This window comes from Oryctolagus cuniculus, chromosome 12, assembly GCF_964237555.1.
Source record: "Oryctolagus cuniculus chromosome 12, mOryCun1.1, whole genome shotgun sequence".
Lineage (NCBI taxonomy): Eukaryota > Metazoa > Chordata > Mammalia > Lagomorpha > Leporidae > Oryctolagus > Oryctolagus cuniculus.
In genome coordinates, this window is record NC_091443.1 from 38,296,221 (window position 1) to 38,316,458 (window position 20,238).

The 20,238-nt window shown below is 34.7% G+C and overlaps 1 protein-coding gene across 7 annotated transcripts in view; it reads right to left on the reverse strand.

The window, feature by feature from the left end:
- Nucleotides 1–20,238, reverse strand: part of MIPOL1 (mirror-image polydactyly 1) — a 353,299-nt gene that overhangs the window by 276,299 nt on the left and 56,762 nt on the right. For 6 of the 7 annotated variants that reach the window (XM_051822777.2, XM_051822776.2, XM_017348269.3 and 3 more), the window contains 3 exons: nt 4,540–4,771; nt 2,128–2,263; nt 704–809 (listed from right to left, as the gene is read on the reverse strand). In XM_051822777.2, coding sequence (XP_051678737.1) covers nt 704–809; nt 2,128–2,263; nt 4,540–4,771 — 474 coding nt within the window. Of the gene's footprint in view, nt 1–703; nt 810–2,127; nt 2,264–3,178; nt 4,483–4,539; nt 4,772–20,238 lie in introns of those variants that run through there. The other variant, XM_051822778.2, reaches the window with a different exon arrangement.

Below are 20,238 nucleotides of genomic sequence, written 5' to 3' on the forward strand. Positions count from 1 at the left end.
ACACTAAATATTATGAAAGTCACAGTCACAGCAGCATACAAAGATGGAGATCATAGACTCCTGCATATCATCTGATGTGCAACATATCACAGATATGTTTAACATTTTTCCCCTTGCAAAGACCTGTGAGTAAAAATAAACTCCAAAATATAGGCAGTCATTGAAAATCTTGGCAACCTTTAGCTTTAGTCTCAGGGAAAACATTGCCTCTATTGTTATTTACATCATCAGATGTAAACTTCTTAATTACTTAAACAGATTTTAGAATCAAATGAAGGTTTCCATTGGCAATGAATATATGACTATCCTCATACAAAAGAGAAGTATTTTCTCTCAAAGAGCTAAAACAATAAGTGGTATTTGAACTGCTGGTTGAAAGGTAGAAGCACTGGTAATCATTATTTCTCCTTGTTTGTTCAGGCCCTTCCAACAAAACAAACAACCTTTTTGTGATTGGATTGACATGGTGTTAACAATGCATTTAATGCCCAAATCAGTATGAATACAGGTAAAGCTCTCACTAATACCAGTACCAGGATGTTAAAGCCACCTATTTTCTAAGAAGCCAAAAAAAAAAAAAAAAAAAAAAGACGGAGCTTCCCCTCCCTTGGCAAATAAGCCACTATGCTAGTATCCACCAAGACACACAGAATAACCCTACGTGTAATTCTTAAGGCCCTATGTTAACACTCAGCTACCATACCTGCTGTCTTTTCAGCAATTTTAGCTTCTGTTGCTTTCTCTCGGAGTTCAAGCTTAAGCTTTAGTTTTCTCTGTTCTTTATCTTCTTTAGTCAGCTTTTCTTGAAGCTAAAATATATTGAACAAAAAATGCAGATTCTTACCAGACAAAGGTCTTGCAGAAATATAATTAATTTCAAAGTAAGATTTTTTTCCTAAACCTTAATATAATATTATATTAAATTGCTTAAGTAGATAATCTAGAAAAATATAAAAAGTATTATATTTTATAAGTCACTAATTAACTGTTAAAAGTATAAAAACTACAAGACATTCTAAAATATGTGTGAATGATAAGAATGTTTAAGCAAATAAAATTACAAACAACAATATTATTAAAACTATCACAAAAGCAATCTCATTTATTCTTTTGTCTTAAAGCAAGAGATTTGGAAGGGACTTTCAATAAAATGGACAGCACAGCTTTCTAGCTTCTCTTAGTAATTCCAATATTTTAAAACAAAATTAATTAACATAATAATCTTAATATCAGACACAAATCTCCCTCTGAGAATGCTATCCCATCACATTCCATTTTGATTGGCACTGGCATCTGATTCATAATTGGCATGTAATAAATAACTGCTAAATGAAAGTATAGAAATATCTCATCCTCTCATAGGGAATCCTTCCAAATGTTTTTTTTTTTTTTTTAATTCCTCCCTAGGCTTTTATCATTGTGCTGTTTTCCTTCAGACATGATCAACATTCTTAACATCAGGCATCAACAATGTGATTCAGTCAAATAACAAGAATATTAAAAACAGAAAAATAAGCACAGGTTAAAAAAAAAGAAGACAAATAAAATGAACATTATTTAAGAACACTATTTATATTTAATGCTCACAGGACTGTAACTAGAATAAAATTCATAAAAGAAGGTAAAACATGACATGACAAATTGGAATGGATAAACTGCAACAAGATAACACAAGGTAAATGACAACATTGGCTAAGATTTGCTACTTTAGTGTTTAATTACATATATCACTGAGGTGAAATACAGGGCACTGATACTAATAAAGAAAGAAGAAAAGTGAAGATAGTAACATGAAAGGAGGGCATGTTTCTCATTCTCCACAGTGCTGAAGAAAAAAGTTTTACGATAGTAAAATTCAAACAAATCTATTTTTTTAGGTACCTACATAAGGCAATGAAAGCTTAATAAAAAGGAAGTGATATCACTGACTAGCAAGGCAGGAACCAAAATAATTAATTTTCATAGCCAGTCCCTTAATTATGCCCAGACAGCAAAGGACAGCAACAACAGAAAGCTGCTGTTGATTGCAAGACCCAACAAAACTGAATTATGACAGGCAACAAAGAAAATTTAGAAGGTCAACAGCTCAAAGTATACTGTATAACTATCAGACTTTCTATATTATACCTTTTTATTGCTTGTTCTGAGAATATCCAATTCTTTGAGAAGAAATGCTATTGTCTTTTCTTTATTTACATCTGAAGTAACTTGACAAGGAATCATATATCCATAATGCAAGTCATCATTTTTGTGTTCTGTAATGCTGTAATAAAAAAATGAACAATATATACATAGGATTTCTACTGTACAATATCTATAAATTTTATATTTCAAATAGCAACATTTAATTTTAACAACAAATATGAAAAGATATCAGATCTTAAATTTCTCTTTATATGTACTATGGAGAAAATATGATTGATTAAAGAGAATAAATATATCAATTTCACAGAAAAATGCCAATTTATCAACTGAGAGAGTTAAATTTAAAGAAAGTATTTAGTGATGTCTGACAGATTCATGGTTAAGTATACTTAAAGTATTCAGGCATTAGAAGCCACCGTTGTGACTCAGCAGGGAAAGCCACCACCTGTGACACCAGCATTCCATATGGGTACCAGTTGGAGACCTGGCTTTCCCACTTCTGAACCAGCTCCCTACTAATTGCCTGAGAATGTAGCAGAAGATGGTCCAAGTACCTGGGCTTGTCCACCCACGGGTGGAAATTCAGAAGATGCTCCTGACTTAGCCTGGCCCAGGCCTGGTGTTGCAGCCACTTGGGGAGGGAACCAGGAGATAGAAAGTATTTCTCTGTCTCTTCCTCTTTCTATAACTCTTTCATAATAAATAGGTAAATCTTATAGAAACAATTCAGGTTTTATACTGTTGTTTGGGGTTCTAGATACATTACTCACTTTTCTAAAAATGGGAGTAATAATCAGATAATTTTAAAGAATTTTTTGAAAGAATATATTTTCATTTTTAAATCAAAAACATTAAAAATGAAAAGCTATTCATGTAATATTTAAGGGTAAGTTAAAACAAAATTTTTTTACGTTTTATCTATTGAGAATAATATCACCTTGTAAGGAAGTGTTAATAAGGAAAGGAAGGGAAAAGACATAGGCTATTTTTTGAAAGCATTGAGGTCTCTGACAATTAGTACAACTCTACTCACCTTATATATTCCATGTTGTCAACATATTATAAGTCTCATAATTCAGGTTTAGCCCAAGTTCTACTATTTATTTTCCCCATGTGGTTATAAAGATGTTTATCTCTTTTTCACTTATCTCTACCTTTATCTGCCCTCTCCCCCACCACAAATGTACTCCAATCTGAACCTCTGTAAAAATCTGTGGGGAGCAACTCGGACTATACTGTTACTGGAATTAAGACTTATTCTATGCATCTGCTCTCCCACAATGTGGCGGTGGGAGAGGAGCATACAGCTTCTACCCAGCTGCCTCTCACCAACTTGACAAGCTGCAAGAGCCGCTCCTGATTGGAGGAGAGTGGCGCGCTCGGCGTGTGGGTAGCAGAGCACGGATTGGTGGAGAGGACTATATAGGAGGAGAGAGACGGCATGGTGGTGTGGGTTGGTTGGAGAGTGCGTTGGAGAGTTCGCGGGGAAGTTCGTTACTTCGTTCTTTCTCATTTCTCTCTACTCATTCTTGCTTTGGGAGTTTGCTGTTTACTTATTCTTACTTTACTATAGAAAGGACTTGTAAAAAAAAGGGAACAACAAGCGTCCGGTCCGGTGCGGCTCCTCCGCGTGCAGAGGAGCAGCAAGAATCTAACTGATTGCTGAGGGAGAGGAACAAACCAAAATATTATAGCATTATATTAGTATTCATTAATACATCTACTAAATAATCTATAAGCACATAGAAATAGCAGTTTATATGCAAAACTGTCAGAAATTATTCCAGAAAATATTTTGTCTAGAATGAAAATTAATCACTGAAATTTAAAAACATAATATTTTCATAGCCCATGGCTATCAAAGTACATTAATCACAAAGTCCAAATCCCTTCATGAGATAGGTAGGCAAGGTGAATGGAAAAAATACAGAATGTAAAGTAATAAGGAAATGCATATGGTAGAGAACAAGACTCTTCTAAAAGTATTAAAATTCACTTAAATGAAAAACAGTAGTAACCCAAACCAAAACACATTTTGGGGTTTAATTTATCCTGGAGCTGCTAGCTTTTCTCTCCTGAGCAACAATACTTTTATATTAACTGAACAGTCATTTCTACATCTATAATGTAATATCAAAGAAATACTGAACAAAGTATAAAATCTCATCACTTTCCTTCATACTCACCTTGTGCTTTTTCACTTAGCTAACTAGGCACAGTATATCATTATTATGGAAATAGTGCTAGGAAAGATCCCAACTTCTAGTCAGTTAATGACATGTCAAATTTAATCCACACCAGAAAGAAACAGAGAAAGAAAGGAAGGGAAGGAGGTAGGGAGGAAGAGAAAGTTCTCCCAATTCTGTTTCTAAATCTCAGGCTGCTAGCACTCACTTGCATTTTTCAGTAGTGCAGTAAGCTGTCGCATCATCTGGATAAGGACTGATGATCTGAAAATTCCTTGAACTCTGCCCTAGCAGTTTCGTGTCCTCGTATGGGACTTCATTTATGAATTCATTGGATTTCTGATGCATGCTTCCCTTGGAATTCATAGTCAGTTGCTCATCTGACTGTGCACTTTTATTTCTCCCTGCAGTTTCTTGCTCAGGATAAATGTGGGCTATATCTGTATTTAAACAAACATAACATGATATATGAGACACCATAGCTGCTTATTAAATACAAATGAATAGTAATGAATAGTTTTTTCTGAATAGTCCTAAAACTTTAAATATACACTTACCAATCTTACTCCTACTATAATTGGATAAGCATGTACAGAGTGGTTGTTGCCATCAATATTCCTATTTCCAAAGTCAATAGACACTTATGATTGTAACTGACAATGTTGCACATTGGAATAATGTAAGGAGTCAAAAATATCTTAAACCCATACCACACCCTATTTTAATAAAATCAGAATCTCTGGGATTAGGACCCAATCTTTATATTTTAAGCTCACTATAGATGATTTCAGTATACATTTAAGATTGAAAACCACTGGTTGAGAGATGTACTGTTTTCTAGATACAGTAAGTTAAGGGTCATAGGAAAATGATAATGTACATGGAATGGTGGTTATGACTGCGTGGGTTAGAACTTCAGCTCTACCAAATGCATAGCTTTGGGCTGGTTACTTAACCTTTCCATGCTTCAGTTTCTTGTTCATAAAAGGGAACTATAACGTCATCTATTTCACTGAGTTGTTGTGAGGACTCAACTAATACATGCGAAGTACTTGGTCTAGGACCTGACACATTAATAAACATTAGCTGCTATTTTTCTAAGCATCACAACATGAAAATGTATAGAATATAATAATTATTTCTAACCCTCATTTTATCAGGTATGTACCATGCACGAGTATACTGCAAAAAATTCATGAAAAATGGAATTAAAAGTATGAGCTCATTTTCATGCAAAAGTTTTTCCACAATACACAGAAAATACAAATTCTGAAAAAATCATGCATGGATATAAAAAAAATTGTGCCAAGGAAAAAAGCTCCTCATACTTTTATTTACACATCATTGGTGAAGTACTCTCAAATTAGAGAATAATATCTGGATATATCACACAACTTATTTTTAAGTTACCACTAGTAAATATAATCTGTTTCAAAGGAGTAGTGCACATTTCAAAGCATAGTATGGTTTCTGGGAGAAAAATCATACATGCACACATAACTTTTTTACTAGTACATTAGATCAACAGCACAAATGGTGATTGCAATTATCATTTCATTATTTCTAGCAGAAATAATCTTGAAGTTTTTTTTAAAGAATTATTTTATTTTAATTTTTTTATTTGAAAGAGTTAGAGAGAGGTAGAGCCAGAGAGAGACAGAGAGAGAGAGAGAGAGAGGTCCTCCATTCTGCTAGTTCACTCCCCAAACGACCGCAATGGCCAGAGCTGAGATAATCCGAAGCCAGGAGCCAGAAGCCTCCTCTGGGTCTCCTATGTGGGTGCAGGGGCCCAGGGAGTTGGGCCATCCTCCACTGCTTTTCCAGGCCATAGCAGTGAGCTGGATAGGAAGCGGAACAGCTGGGGCTCACATGGAATGCCAGCACTTCAGGCTGGGGCTTTAGTCCACTGGACCACAGGGACGGCCCTTGAACTTTTCAAAAAGCAAATTCTAAAATTTTAAACTCTTAATTTTAAAGTATTTTTAAAGAACCTGTACTGTGTGATTAGGCTCTGTCTTTGGGTATCTCTAATTTTATTCATCAGTAAAAGCTTTTTTTAAAATAATTATTTGTTATTTATAAGGCAGAGTGACAAGAGTGAAACAAGAGAGAGAGACAGAGAAACAGAAGATCCTCCTTTTGCTAACTCATTCCCCAAATACCTGTAATAGCCAAAACTAGGCATTGCTGAAACCAGGAGCCAAGATCTCCATCCAAGTCTCTGACAGGGGTAGCAGGGACCCAAATACATGCACCATCATGCACTGCCTTCCAAATGCATGAGCAGAGTGCCGAATGAAAAGCTAGAGTAGCATGGCCTCACATGAAGCACTCTGATACTAGATACAGGCATCCAAGCAACACATTCACCCATTGTGCCACAACACCAGCCATCAGTAGAAAAATCTTTTAGGGCTTTATTCTGAACTGTTCATCAGACATTTAAAGACTTTTATAAATCACATTCTGCATATTCTCTACTGAGAATATAATTTCACCTTATATTAAAAAAGGCTGATTCATAAAATTTTCCTGACTTTTTTTAAAAAAACTATTTTGACAAGTATAATTTTAGCAAATTAGAGTTAAAATCTTCTTGGGCCAGTACTGTGGCTCACTTGGTTAATCCTCCACCAGTGGCACCAGCATCCCATATGGGCGCCGGGTTCTAATCCAGGTTGCTCCTCTTCCTGTCCAGCTCTCTGCTGTGGCCCAGGAGGGCAGTGGAGGATGGCCTAAGTGCTTGGGTCTCTGCATCCACGTGGGAGACCAGGAAGAGGAACCTGGCTCTTGGCTTATGATTGGCACAGCGCCGGCCATGGCAGCCATTTGGGGAGTAAACCAACAGAATGAAGACCTTTCTCTTTGTCTATAACTCTACCTTTCAAATAAAAATAAAAATAAAAATAAAATAAAACAAAATAAAATCTTCTGAAGGTTCTCAATGCAGTCCTTCTCAGTAATACTACATTATCCTCTACCAATATTTAATTATTTCGTATCAAAAGTTTAACTCTTCTATCAAATTTATTCAATATTTTAATGATAACTCATGGAAAACCTACAGTGTGATTTATCCTGTGATAGGTACTAGGGAAACAAAGATAAGCAAGCAACAGATATTCCCCTTAAGGACTCAACAGTACAGTGATTACTGCAAACTGATTCAATGACTTGAATATAATGCAGTAAGGACTATACTAGGGTTATAGAGATCACGTACATGTAAAATGCCACACATAGTCAGATGTTCACATTTTTTGCTTCCACAGAGAAAGGGAATATGCAAAGTAATAAAACTTCCAAAGGGTTAGAGTTAAGTGAAGTAAACAAAATGGTGATGGGGCCAGCGCTGAGTCGCAGTGGGTTAAAGCCCCAGCCTGCAGCGCTAGCATCCCATATGGGTGCTGGTTTCTGTCCTGGCTGCTCCTCTTCGGATCCAGCTCTCTGCTATGGCCTGGGAAAGTAGCAGAAGATGGCTTAAGTCCTTGGGCCCCTACAGCTGCATGGGAGACCTAGAGGAAGCTCTGGCTCTTGGCTTCGGGGCTCAGTTCTGGCCGTTGCAGTCATTTGGGGAGTGAACCAGAGGAATGGAAGACCTCTCTCTCTCTGGATCTACCTCTCTCTGTAATTCTTTCAAATAAACAAAATAATTCTTTAAAAAAAAATGCTGACAGACTCTGAGAATAAGAAGAGAATAAGAACAACAGGAATGGTTACAGTGAATGAACAGCTTTAGGAAAAATAAAGAATGTGTGTGAAGTCAGTATGAAACTGTAGTATTCCATTTGAACATTACTATGTGTGGCATTTTACATGTACATGATCTCTATAACCCTAGTGTATAACTCTTGTATTGAAATGAAAGACACTCCTGTAAATGAATGCCATTTTCTGCAATAAGTATCAGGTAAGGACAAAGTGTAAGATGTAGTTTGCCTGGAAATGGGTTGATGAAACAGATTGATGTGAAGGTACTTGGAGAGGAGCAATCAGGTGCTGGAAGTGCCACTGCTGAAAACACTGAAGTCATCCAGAAATACAAGAAATGGAGAGGAGAAATGAGTGCCAAATGTCAAAGAATTCAATGACTACAGAAACATGTTAAGGAAGCCAGAGACCACGAAAAAGTGAACAAAAACTGATGGTAGATGTCATTTCTTTTTACTTTTTTATTTTGAAATAAGTTGTTTTATTGAAAAGTTGAAAAAAAAAACAGTACAAAGAATTCCTATACACTCTTTTTTTTTTCTTTTGACAGATAGAGTTAGACAGTGAGAGAGAGAGACAGAGAGAAAGGTCTTCCTTCCATTGGTTCACCCTCAAAATGGCTGCCACAGCCGGAGATACGCTGATCCGAAGCCAGGAGCCAGGTGCTTCTTCCTGGTCTCCCATGTGGGTGCAGGAGTCCAAGTACTTGGGCCATCCTCCACTGCCCTCCTGGGCCACAGCAGAGAGCTGGACTGGAAGAGGAGCAACCAGGACCAGAACCCACATGGGATGCCGGCGCTGCCGGCAGAGGATTAACCAAGTGAGCCAAGGCACCAGCCCCCCTTTATACTCTTAATATAGATTCTCCAAGTATTAACAGCTTACCACATTTTTTATTCATTATCCATTATCACGTAAATTTTTTCTGAAACATTTGAGAACAAGTCATAGGCATGATGCACTTTGATTTTTCAAGACAATTTTTTTATTATTTATTTATTTGAAAAGTAGGAAACAGAGAAGGAGGAAAAAGACTGAGAGCAGGAGCAGGAGTGGGACAAGGAGAAGAGGGAGAGGGAGATTTCTCACCTACTGGTTTACTCCAAAAGTGGCAGCAACAGCCACTCTAGGCTAGCTTGAAGTTTCCCACATGGGTGCTAGGGGCCCAAGTACTTGGGCCATCCTTTTGCAGCCTTCTAAGGCATATTAGCAAGAAACTGGATCAGAAATGGAATGGCCAGGACTCCAACTGGCTAGTACTTGAATATAGGATGCCGGTGTCACAAGCTATGACCTAACCTACTGCACCACCCTACCAGCCCCTTTCAAAACAAATTTTAAGATACTGCTCTTTTATCTTGTATTTTGCCAAATTTTCTTAACCTTATTCAAGGCTCAATTTAAATACAATTTCTGAATTAGTATCTTCTCCAAACAAAAGATGATAGCTAAATTGTCTTTAATTTTCCCAAAACTCTCCAGTGCAGTGAAAGATCTTTATGAAGTGATAATGGAATAAAGCTATGAAAGACTTTAGCTGAGCCTATTTATATTACCCTGTCACTTAAGAATCACATATAAAAACATAAACACCCAAGTCAATAAAATTCCACAAAAAGTGGTTATAAGACTCTTTTGCTCAGAAGTCAATTTAAGAGATCAATGTTAAGCAGAAAGATGGATATTCACTTCTGATTAAAAATCTTATCTCTAGGTAGATGAAAACTTAAAACTAAAGCCATTCTATTGATTCTTCTCTTTCTCTCTCTTATGCTTTGAAATGGAAACTCTCTTTAGTAATCCACTTCAGTGTTTAATCAATGTCATTGTAGTTCTATCATTATGACTAGCTGAATTAATACTATTTAAACTCATTTCTCCATATGGACTTAGAGAATAAATTATCAATCTCCTCTTCATAATCCATAAGTCTATGAAGTCTGACTTAACGTTTTTCAGAGTTAAATGAGAAAAACTTCATGGCTACTAACCATTATTTGCTCTTTGGTGGGCACACTTTTATTTGAACATAAGAATCTGCCAAAATATATTAAACCAAATGTATTTTCCAAATTTTGCTATTATTAATTCTACCGTGGCCATGTAAAATGATTGTGCAACTATTTCAATGCTACTATTGTTGTTAATCCTTCATTCCTCAGTCTAGAAAAATCAAAAGCATTGTGATACCATTTCCTATCCTAGAAAAGAAAATTTTGATATTCCTTTTGAATTCAATTTACCAATTATACTTTAGTTACTATATAATTAATGTATAATAGACTCAGTAAATTAATGCTTCTCAAGGAATCATGCCTCATGCCCCAAAACAACTATTATTTCACTACTACTATACAGAAGTGAGGAGGTAACAAAAACCAAATAGGAATTTTGGGAAATTTTGTTCTGCCTAGCTTTCTAAATAGTTTGTGACAACTGGTATCTGTGTAAATGCATTTGATGGTCCCTTGTGTGTGTGTGTGTGTGGGGGGGTGTTCAATACGGTTCACAAAGCTGTTTCTTTAAAGTGGTTGAGCTAGAATGGTCTCTAGAGATCCTACTGAGTTACTCAGAATATCAACATTCCAGTGTCCAGAGAGAAAGGGAGATAGAAGAACAATGAGCAGATGGGCAAATGCATTCAAATAAGTTGCTCTCTTGTCTCTTCAGATGAAGGTGCTACTAGATAGACGTTAATCTTAAACAAACCAGCAACTTGCTAATGTGCTCTGACACTTGTTAACACAACAGGTCATTACTTCTTTAAATTCTATCTTTTCGGGGAAGGAAAGGGAAGGAGGTTTCTACTTACATCTTAGAATAAATGCAAAAGAACAAAAAAACTACTTATTGCTTGTTTCTTTTCTGTTTTAAATATTTATTTATTTGAAAGGCAGAGAGAGAGAATTAGAATCTTCCATGTACTGCTTCACTCCCCAAATGCCCTTAACAGTCAGGATTAGACCAGGTCAAAGTAAATAATCAAGAAATCCATCCTGAATTCCCTCTAGAGGCAGGAACCTAAGTCCTTGATCATCATCTGCTGCCTCCTAGGTACATTAGTAGGAAGTTGGATCAGCAACACAGAATAGCCAAGACTGGAATCAGGCACTCCAATATGGGAACTGATGTCTCAAGAAGCAGCTTAACCTGCTGAGCTACAATGTCTACCCCTGCTTCTCTTTTCTGTATTGTCTATCACATTATATTAAAAAAAAAAATCACGTTTTCTATTAGAATGTAAATTTGATGTAATAATGGAATTACTATAGTAGTCCCACATTTTAAACAAATTATATTTTCCCCCAATGGTAAAAGACTGTTTTTTTTAAGTGAACGTTAATTTCAAAATAATCAGAAAAACAATATAAACTAGTGCTTTCTAATGACTTCTATCAATTCCTTATATAAATTAAATGTAGGTTGGTCTATCTATGTATCCATCTATCTAATCGTCCACCTTCCATCCACCCACTCACTCACCAATGCTATCTTATTTTTTAGTGGAGTATAGGGTTAACTTTTCAACTAGATGCATATAATAAATGCTTTCTCTCTAACCATAATGGAAAAGCACATCAGAAAGTTCTTTGTTGTCATAGTGGTTCCACCTAACACAAGTAGAGTTTGTACAAGAGAAAAGCTCAGACCATCCAAGTAGTCTAACTACTACAGCATAGTCAGCATACACGTTCTAAAGACAGACCACAGGATTTAAACTCTGTATGACCTTTAACAAGTTGTTTCACATCTCACTGATTTCTCTATCAGTTAAAAATATAAAACTGTATTTAAAACAGTTGTTATAAGGTTTAAATTAAATATATTGGAAAGTGCCAGCATACCCAATAAATGTTAGTTTTCATTATTTTTAAAATCTGTTTTTCAAATTCTAGTTTCTCTACTTTAATATCTTTTATCTTTCCAAGAGAAAAATTTCAACATATTGGGATGATCCCATTTTTTAAGATTTATTTATTTAAAAGCCAGAATGATAGAGAAGATATAGAGCCAGAGGGAGAGGGAGAGAGAGAGGGACAGGGAGAGGGAGAGGGAGAGAGGGCTAGGGCTAGGGCTAGGGCTAGGATGGGGCTGGCACTGTGGTGTAGTGGATAAAGCTACCTCCTGCAGTGCCGGCAGCCCATATGGGCACGGGTTCGAGTCCTGGCTGTTCCACTTAGAATCCAGCTTTCTGCTATGGCCTGGGAAAGAAGTGGAAGATGGCCCAAGTCCTTGGGCCCCTGCACCCACGTGGGAGACCCGGAAGAAGCTCTTGGTTCCTGGCTTTGGACTGGCACAGATCCAGCTGTTGTGGCCAACTGGGGAGTAACCAGCCGATGGAAGACCTCTCTCTCTCTCTGCCTCTCCTTCTCTCTCTGTGTAACTTTGACTTTCAAATAAATAAGAATTTTTTAAAAAAGAGAGAGGGAGAGAGATAGGGATACAGAGAGAGAGAGAGAGAGACGGGGAGAGAAAAGTATCTTCCATCTACTGGTTGACTCCTCAAATGGCCACAAAAGCCAGGTCTGGCACAAACCAAAGCCATGAACCAGGAACTCCATCCAGGTCTCCTACATGGTACAGGGGCCCAAGCACTTGGGCCATCATTTTCTGCCTTCTCAGGCACATTAGTAGGAAGCTGAATGCAAAGCAGAGCAGCTGGGACTGGAACTGGCACACTAATATGCAATGTTGGCATTGCAAATGGCAGCTTAACCCAGTGAGCCACAAGGATGACCCCAGGATGATCCCATTTAAACTTTCAATTCAAATTTATAACTTTAATTAATTTATCTCAAATATTAAGAATAAAATCAAGAAAAATGTCTATTTTCCTAATTATTACTCGGGACTTCAAATTTTAAAAATTCCTCAGTTTCATAAACACATTTGACGATCTATAACTAACATAGAGTTGTGTAGCTAAAATCAGTATCCTAATCAACCAAAATGTTATTTACACACATAATTTTTTATTCTAGGAAATGTAAGCAATTATATAGAAATATCTCTCAGAAACATTAGTATATATAATAGTTTCCAAAAACTGGAAGATGTGGAAACAGAAAATAAATAAAATATTATGAGAAAACAAGAAACATAAGTGCAAAAAAAGAAAGTTCAAATTTGCAATGAATACATAATGGCTTAATAAAAACTATATGATTTGATGGCTTAATAAAGCTTATCAATTTATAACATTAATATTTTATAAAAGTAATAGGACTTTAAGATGTTAAAATCCTGATATTAAGGAAAGATTCTAATACAAAATTGAATCCCATAAAATGAAAATAGTACTTTTTATAAATTGAAACCCACAGTAAGAAAATATGAAATTTAAATAACATTTCTAGAATATAATTTGAATACTTAGTATATTGGTACATGATATTAATTACAATCAGGGTCACAGCAAGTAGATCACTGACAATTTCCCTTCAAAGAATCTAATTTCAGAGTCATAGAAAAATTAGGTACCTTTTATACTTTGGCTTAAAAAATACAATGCTCTTATTTGGATGCTGAACACTAATTCTCTCAGGATTTTTCAAATTTGTTTTTTGGCATCAGCAGCCCTAAATTAATAAAATTATATTTTCATTTTCATTGGTATACATATTTAATATCCTCTATCTAGGCTTTAGAGAAACTTGCCAACATATATGTTAGGTTGTCTCTACCTACATCAAAATTGAAATTGTAGGAGAATTCTTTCCTTTTGTCTACTTTTCAACCTCATCACCAACTTGACACACTGTTGGTGGACACATTATAGAAGAAGATGGATATAGAGGTGGTCTTTGCAGTTTACAGCCTTCTCATCTATGTTTGTCTTCCCTTTTAGACAGTAAGTCCCTGTTATACTCATCTTCGTAAAACATATATACTATATCTTTAATTCATTGAAATAAAATGTGTCAATGAAAGGAAATATTGATTCAGATAATCATCTAAAAGATCTAAGGACAGCAAACAAGTATTAGAAATGAGTACTTTATTTAACACTTATTAAGTGTTATCAGATGCTGTGTAAGATGTAAAGGCAAATAACAAAGTGTTTGGTCTCTGGGAAGATAACAAAGAATTAGGGAGAAAGACAACATGAGTACATGAGTAACTCTTGCAAAGAAGCAAACAAAACGCTGGTGGCAAATGGGGGGTAGGGCTAGTGATATGTTCAATTGTGTAGATCAGCATTATCTAAATGATACGTCACACATTCTACTTACCTAATTTTAAATTATTTAGCAAGCACATTCAATAAAAAATAAGAAACAAGTAATATTAATACTATAAATACTATAAATTAACATGTAATTTTATAAAATTTCAGACATTGTGTATCTTTTTTTGCACTATACTTACAGTGTATTTCAGTCTAGACTAGTCACATTTTAGTGCTCAAAGTCACATATGGCCAGTGGCTACCATATTGAAGAGCATACATACAGATTCTTTTTTTTTTTTTTTTTTTTTTGACAGGCAGAGTGGACAGTGAGAGAGAGAGACAGAGAGAAAGGTCTTCCTTTGCCGTTGGTTCACCCTCCAATGGCCGCCGCGGCCGGCACACCGCGCTGATCCGATGGCAGGAGCCAGGTACTTATCCTGGTCTCCCATGGGGTGCAGGGCCCAAGGACTTGGGCCATCCTCCACTGCACTCCCTGGCCACAGCATAGAGCTGGCCTGGAAGAGGGGCAACCGGGACAGAATCCGGCGCCCCAACCGGAACTAGAACCCGGTGTGCCGGTGCCGCTAGGTGGAGGATTAGCCTAGTGAGCCGCAGCGCCGGCCTCTAATGTAGTTCTACACTTGATCTTAGCCAAAAGGCCGAGAAGCGATCTAATGTAGTTCTAATAATGTGTATTGCATATACATTGAAGGAAAATAAAAATGTATTAGGGAGTGGAAGCCAGATATGAAAATTAAAATTAGCTTTTATAAAAGTAAAATCTGAAGACACAAAATGTGTCATTATCACATAACTCATTCATTTGGACATTATAGGGTTAGACATTCAAAATAAACTGCATCCTCTGTACCTACACATGGTTGTATATCTAGATAAACACACATGTCAAAAAAAAGTGGTAAGGTTATTTTGTCTTTATACAGCAAATCAACAGTCTAATAGAGCACATTTCAAATTACTAGTTGGCTATTCATAGAAATTACTGGAATGTTGTTATTCATTTTTAAAAAACTATTTACTGTGGTGATTATGTTTGTTTCATCATGTTTAAACAGTCATGAATTAATCAACAATCATTCTTTTGTGGGAAAGTTCAAATTTCTGTGCAAGAATTATTTAAAATTATATAAGTATTTGTGAAAGTTTATCATAATGTTTAAACTTCTCAATTTTAACATCTTTTATCACACAAAGGCAATGAACAAAGTATAACAGTGTAATCTCCTGAAGCTTTGGCTACCTAACTAACTTATGAACATATCATATAAATTAAGGTTATGTAACACTTCTCTCACTCTATTAAAAACATTATTTAGAGTGAAATGACTGTGAAAACTATCCTGAAATTTTATTAACTAATATAACAATAATTATTATTCTTTTTCCCTAGTGATAAGAGCTATATGGCTATTAGGATATATTTTTAACCTTTTAAGCTTTATTCAAATTATCTCATCATAAGGTTAATTTTTACAAGGTAATTAAAAACATGAATGAGCTAAAGAAGTCTTAAATTTCTATAACTGCAAGTAAAATAGACTAAAATATATTTTTATTCTCTAAGAATGAATACATATGAATTATCTGTGAATTCAAGATTTCCTAAGTCACTTATGAAAAACACATTTTCCAATAAGTGCAGGGAGAGAAAAATAGACTTTCTTTATATGTGTCTTTCATTTTCTTTAAGAACATCCTTAGATTCAGAAAGCAAAATAGAAGAATCACCAGTCAGATCCTAAGCGAGAATCACTGAAACACAATGTTAGTTCTAATGGATGGATGATTGTGTTTGGTCTTTTGAAACTTTGAAGTATAGGTAAGTCTTGATCACACAAATTAATAAATCCTAAAGCTGGAGTTAACAATAACCATTACACCCAAATTCTGCAGCTTAGCCCAGCCAATTTTTCAAAAGGTCAGGTTGTGAACTGGAGAAGATCAGGGAGGTCCACCGCATAGCTTTGTTGCCAGGCATCTCTCGTCTGGATTGTTGCAGGCATTTATTAGTATTCGTCAGCAGACTCAACAAAGCAAACAAGAAATTCAAGCACGAATAATAAAATGAAATGCTGCTATATAACCCTTTGTCATTCAGCAAATATGGGACTTTTTAGCTACATTGTTCCTAAACCTGGGTTACTACTTTAATTTTTCTCCACAGTGCTGACTGAATGAGTATGCATGTGTGTTAAATGCAGAGCTCCCCTAACAACTGCAGGACTGCCATTTAATCTGTTGGTAGATGGACCATTTCCTGTGGGAACCCTAGCTATGATTTCCAGATCCACCAAATAAATCTCAGATTAAGATTCCAAATGAAACCTGCCTTTGGCAGATAAAAAATGTCAAGATGGATATAAACAGTAAAATTATAAATTATCTAGGTGTTGCATGACAAACCAATGCTCAATTTTTTTTGTTGACATGTGCCCAGATATCAAAACTATATGAGACATTCATCAAATGTCACACTTTCATAATATTGGAGGCATCATTAAAACTGTTTGACTAAGGACCTCAAAGTGTTTAAGCAGTAGCTCAAAAGTATATTTGTGCAAAGTAGAAGAATAAATTTACATATCAGCAGCAGCTCATAAGGGATGGGTAAATATTCTGTTTATCTCTCATTGTAATTCAGGTTACTTTAAATACAAGGTTTTAGGAAATCATTATATGCTATATGGCATCATTACATAACTTCCTATGCAAATGGTATGTTGTATTCAAATTCACCATTTGTTTTACCAAAACAAAAACATAAAAGGAAAAGGTGGAACTGCTGTTTCATTAATCAACTGTGACTGTGAAACCAATGCCTTGTTAGGTACCTATGCATCATCAATCCCTTCTTAGATTTAGCACTTTTAAACTTTTTTTTTTTAAGCACGAAATACTTGACACCAAAAAAAGCCTCAGAAAAGTAAATTTGTTTTCTGATAACATGTTCATTTCAAATGACTTCAAGGAGAGGCAGAGATTTTAAAACAACAAAAAAAAGGTAATAAAAGGTCAATACACAACATCTTAGAAAGCAAATGGCCTATTAAAAATGCAGAAGTCTCCAGTGCTAGTTCCAACTAGACTCTCAAGAGATCCAGGACTGCTTTTTTTAATGAATTTTTTTTTTTTTGTCTTTGCTCTTTTTACCTGGACTTATGCAGTCTTGTCCTCGCCTTAAACTCTACACTGGTTGATTAAAGAATATAGACAATGAACGTTTCTGAAAGGAAACAATCAGATTTACTGGCCTGTAATCATTACAGATTTTTTAAACTCTTTAAAACAATTGGGTAAAAGGATTCAGTGACTCTATATTATATGATATCTGGTTTTTGATAAAAATCTTAAAATCATCTAATCTATTTAAAATAGGAATTTTTTCAAATTATAATTTATTTACATTTACATTAATCTGGAAAAGGACACAGAACACTTGGCATTCCATAATGCGAATCTTAGAGTTGTACAAAAGTTGAAACTTCAAAGACCAGATTTTGTTCTATCTTCCTATCACATTGACTTCCCTCATCACTTGTTGGCTCAAGGAAATGAATGCCAAATAAACCATATCTATTCTAATCTTCTAGGAATTGATATTAATCTGAAAATTTGGGAGAACAACAATTAAAGAAGGGAATAAGAGTATCTTGGCCTTAATTTTAATTATATTTCTATACTAAAAAAATTCAATAAACATTGTTAGTTATGTTAGCTAACTATGTTGGTCAATTTTAGAACACATCAAATTACCTTAGTGTAAACAGCAAAACTATAGTTAAAAGGAGGATTTAATGATTAATTTAAAAGATAATAAAACAGCAAAAAAACACATTCAGTTTCTATGTAACATGCATGACTTTATCAATATGAATCAACCAATTTTCACTTTTTACCCACTGGTATCCTGATTTTAAAGTTCTAAATGGTTATAATGAAAACTAAAATTAGTCAAAATAAAATTGAAGTCAAACTATGATTTTTTAAAATGCTACTTTTTACCTTATATATTTACCATATAAACTGTCGACACAATTTTACCATTTGGCAAAGGGTATTAATTTTAACCAAATGCTACAGATTAGAATACTTTAGTTCATAATTTAGACTATAAAATCATCAGCTTAACCATTTTCAAAATTTTGAAGTCTAACTTTTTCTGTTTGCTTTTTTCATATGCCCCAAACCAATCAAAACACAATGAAAAAATTATATCTGAAGTTTCCCAGAGGAGATAATAATCACCTACATGACAAGGTATAAAAGTTGGAGTATTTGGTGAACCCCTCCACGAAAATTTTATTCTACTGCTATATATTTATATCCAAAAAGCAATCAGTAAATATACACTAAAATATGTAACTCTGACATTTTAGAGACAATTTAAAAACTATTTTAATACTTTTAAATCCAGGAAGTAGTATCATTGGTCCAGAGTCAACTTGGACCAATTCTGTAAATGTCCTTAAATTTAGTTTTTATACCAATGTACATTGACCTTGGTCTCCTAAGTGCCAATGCACCCTCAGAACTTTACAGTAATCACACAGAGGAGATCACAACAATCACCTTAAATATGTTAAACCAAAAATCTAATTCCTGGAAAATTAAAGATTAGGTAATATTGTATCAAGGTTTATGCTGTAAATATATTCCAGGAAGTGTTCTGACAAGAAATGTCATAATCAAATGAATAAGAGCTCAGAATCTTAAGTATGGAGAAATTTAAACAAATCAAAAAACTTCTGACCACTCTAACTAGCCTTTTATACTTAAAAAAAAAACACATATATTTCATATTTTTCATGGCCACAAATAAATTTGAAAGAGTTTACATATTAAAAGCAATCAGTACTTCCTAAAGCCAAATAAATACTCATACAGTCTTAAGTTCTACAAAAAAAAAAAATCATACCAATAGAAAACAAATGGGGAACAGGAGATCTTATTAAATAGGACAAACATCATTTTTTGTGCAGTTTCTTCTTATTAATGATTATTTTTTATAATATGGAAGACAAGATATACTAAGAATTCCATATGAAGAGTATACGCTGAAGTGATATAAAACACTCTTTAGTAGAGAGACAGAGGGAAGGAAAGAGAAAGAAAGTGAAGGGAGGGGTAGGATAGGAAAAGGCAGGCAGGAAGACTGATTGATACCTATGATCTCATAAACTTTTTATCTTATTAAGAATTTATAAATATGTTGTTGATTATAACAAATCTACCACTGTGGTATGGATGTTGATGGTGAGGTGTGAAAAGCTTCACACGCCAGGAGTAGGAGGTAAACAGGAATTCTCTGTACTCTTCCCAATTTTGTTATGAATCTAAAACTACTTTAAAAAATAAAGTCTATTAAAATGTCAAGAAATAATTTTTAAAAAGAATTTGACATGACTGTACCAAAGTTAAGTATTCTAGTTAAAAATGATGAATTTCAAAACATATATTTCATAACAAATGCTATAACCAGCTAGAAAACAAAGCTGTCCTTCCTTGTAAACATTTTTAACTCCATTTTTCTACTGAGAGCAAGAATAGTAATAGAATCATTCAAGTTAAAAAAGAAAGAAGTCCAGAATCTTATTTAATAAGCTTATTTAAAATAATTTTTTAATAAAAGAGTATAACCTCAATCATTCTTCTAAAAGTAGCCTAAGCATTTCCACAGGAAATGAATCAATCCTTGTTGGCCAACTGCCAGTATTCCTAAAACCATTTTCTCAAATATTCTCTTATGGTCATGTGTGAGAAGCTACTATACTCTATTAAGCTAGGTCTTATGGAAAAAAATAGTAAATTAAATCATCTCTCAGACATGTTTCTTTTTTTTTTTCCGGCCCCTCTGCGCTACAAAAATTTTTAAGTACAATCTTAAACTGACACTTGCCAAAATGAAGCAGCACATAAAGTGTTCTCTGATGCCACTAATCATCATTCTTATTGCTATTGGAATTTTAATACAGAAAAAATTAGACTTGTCACTAAAAGAATGTT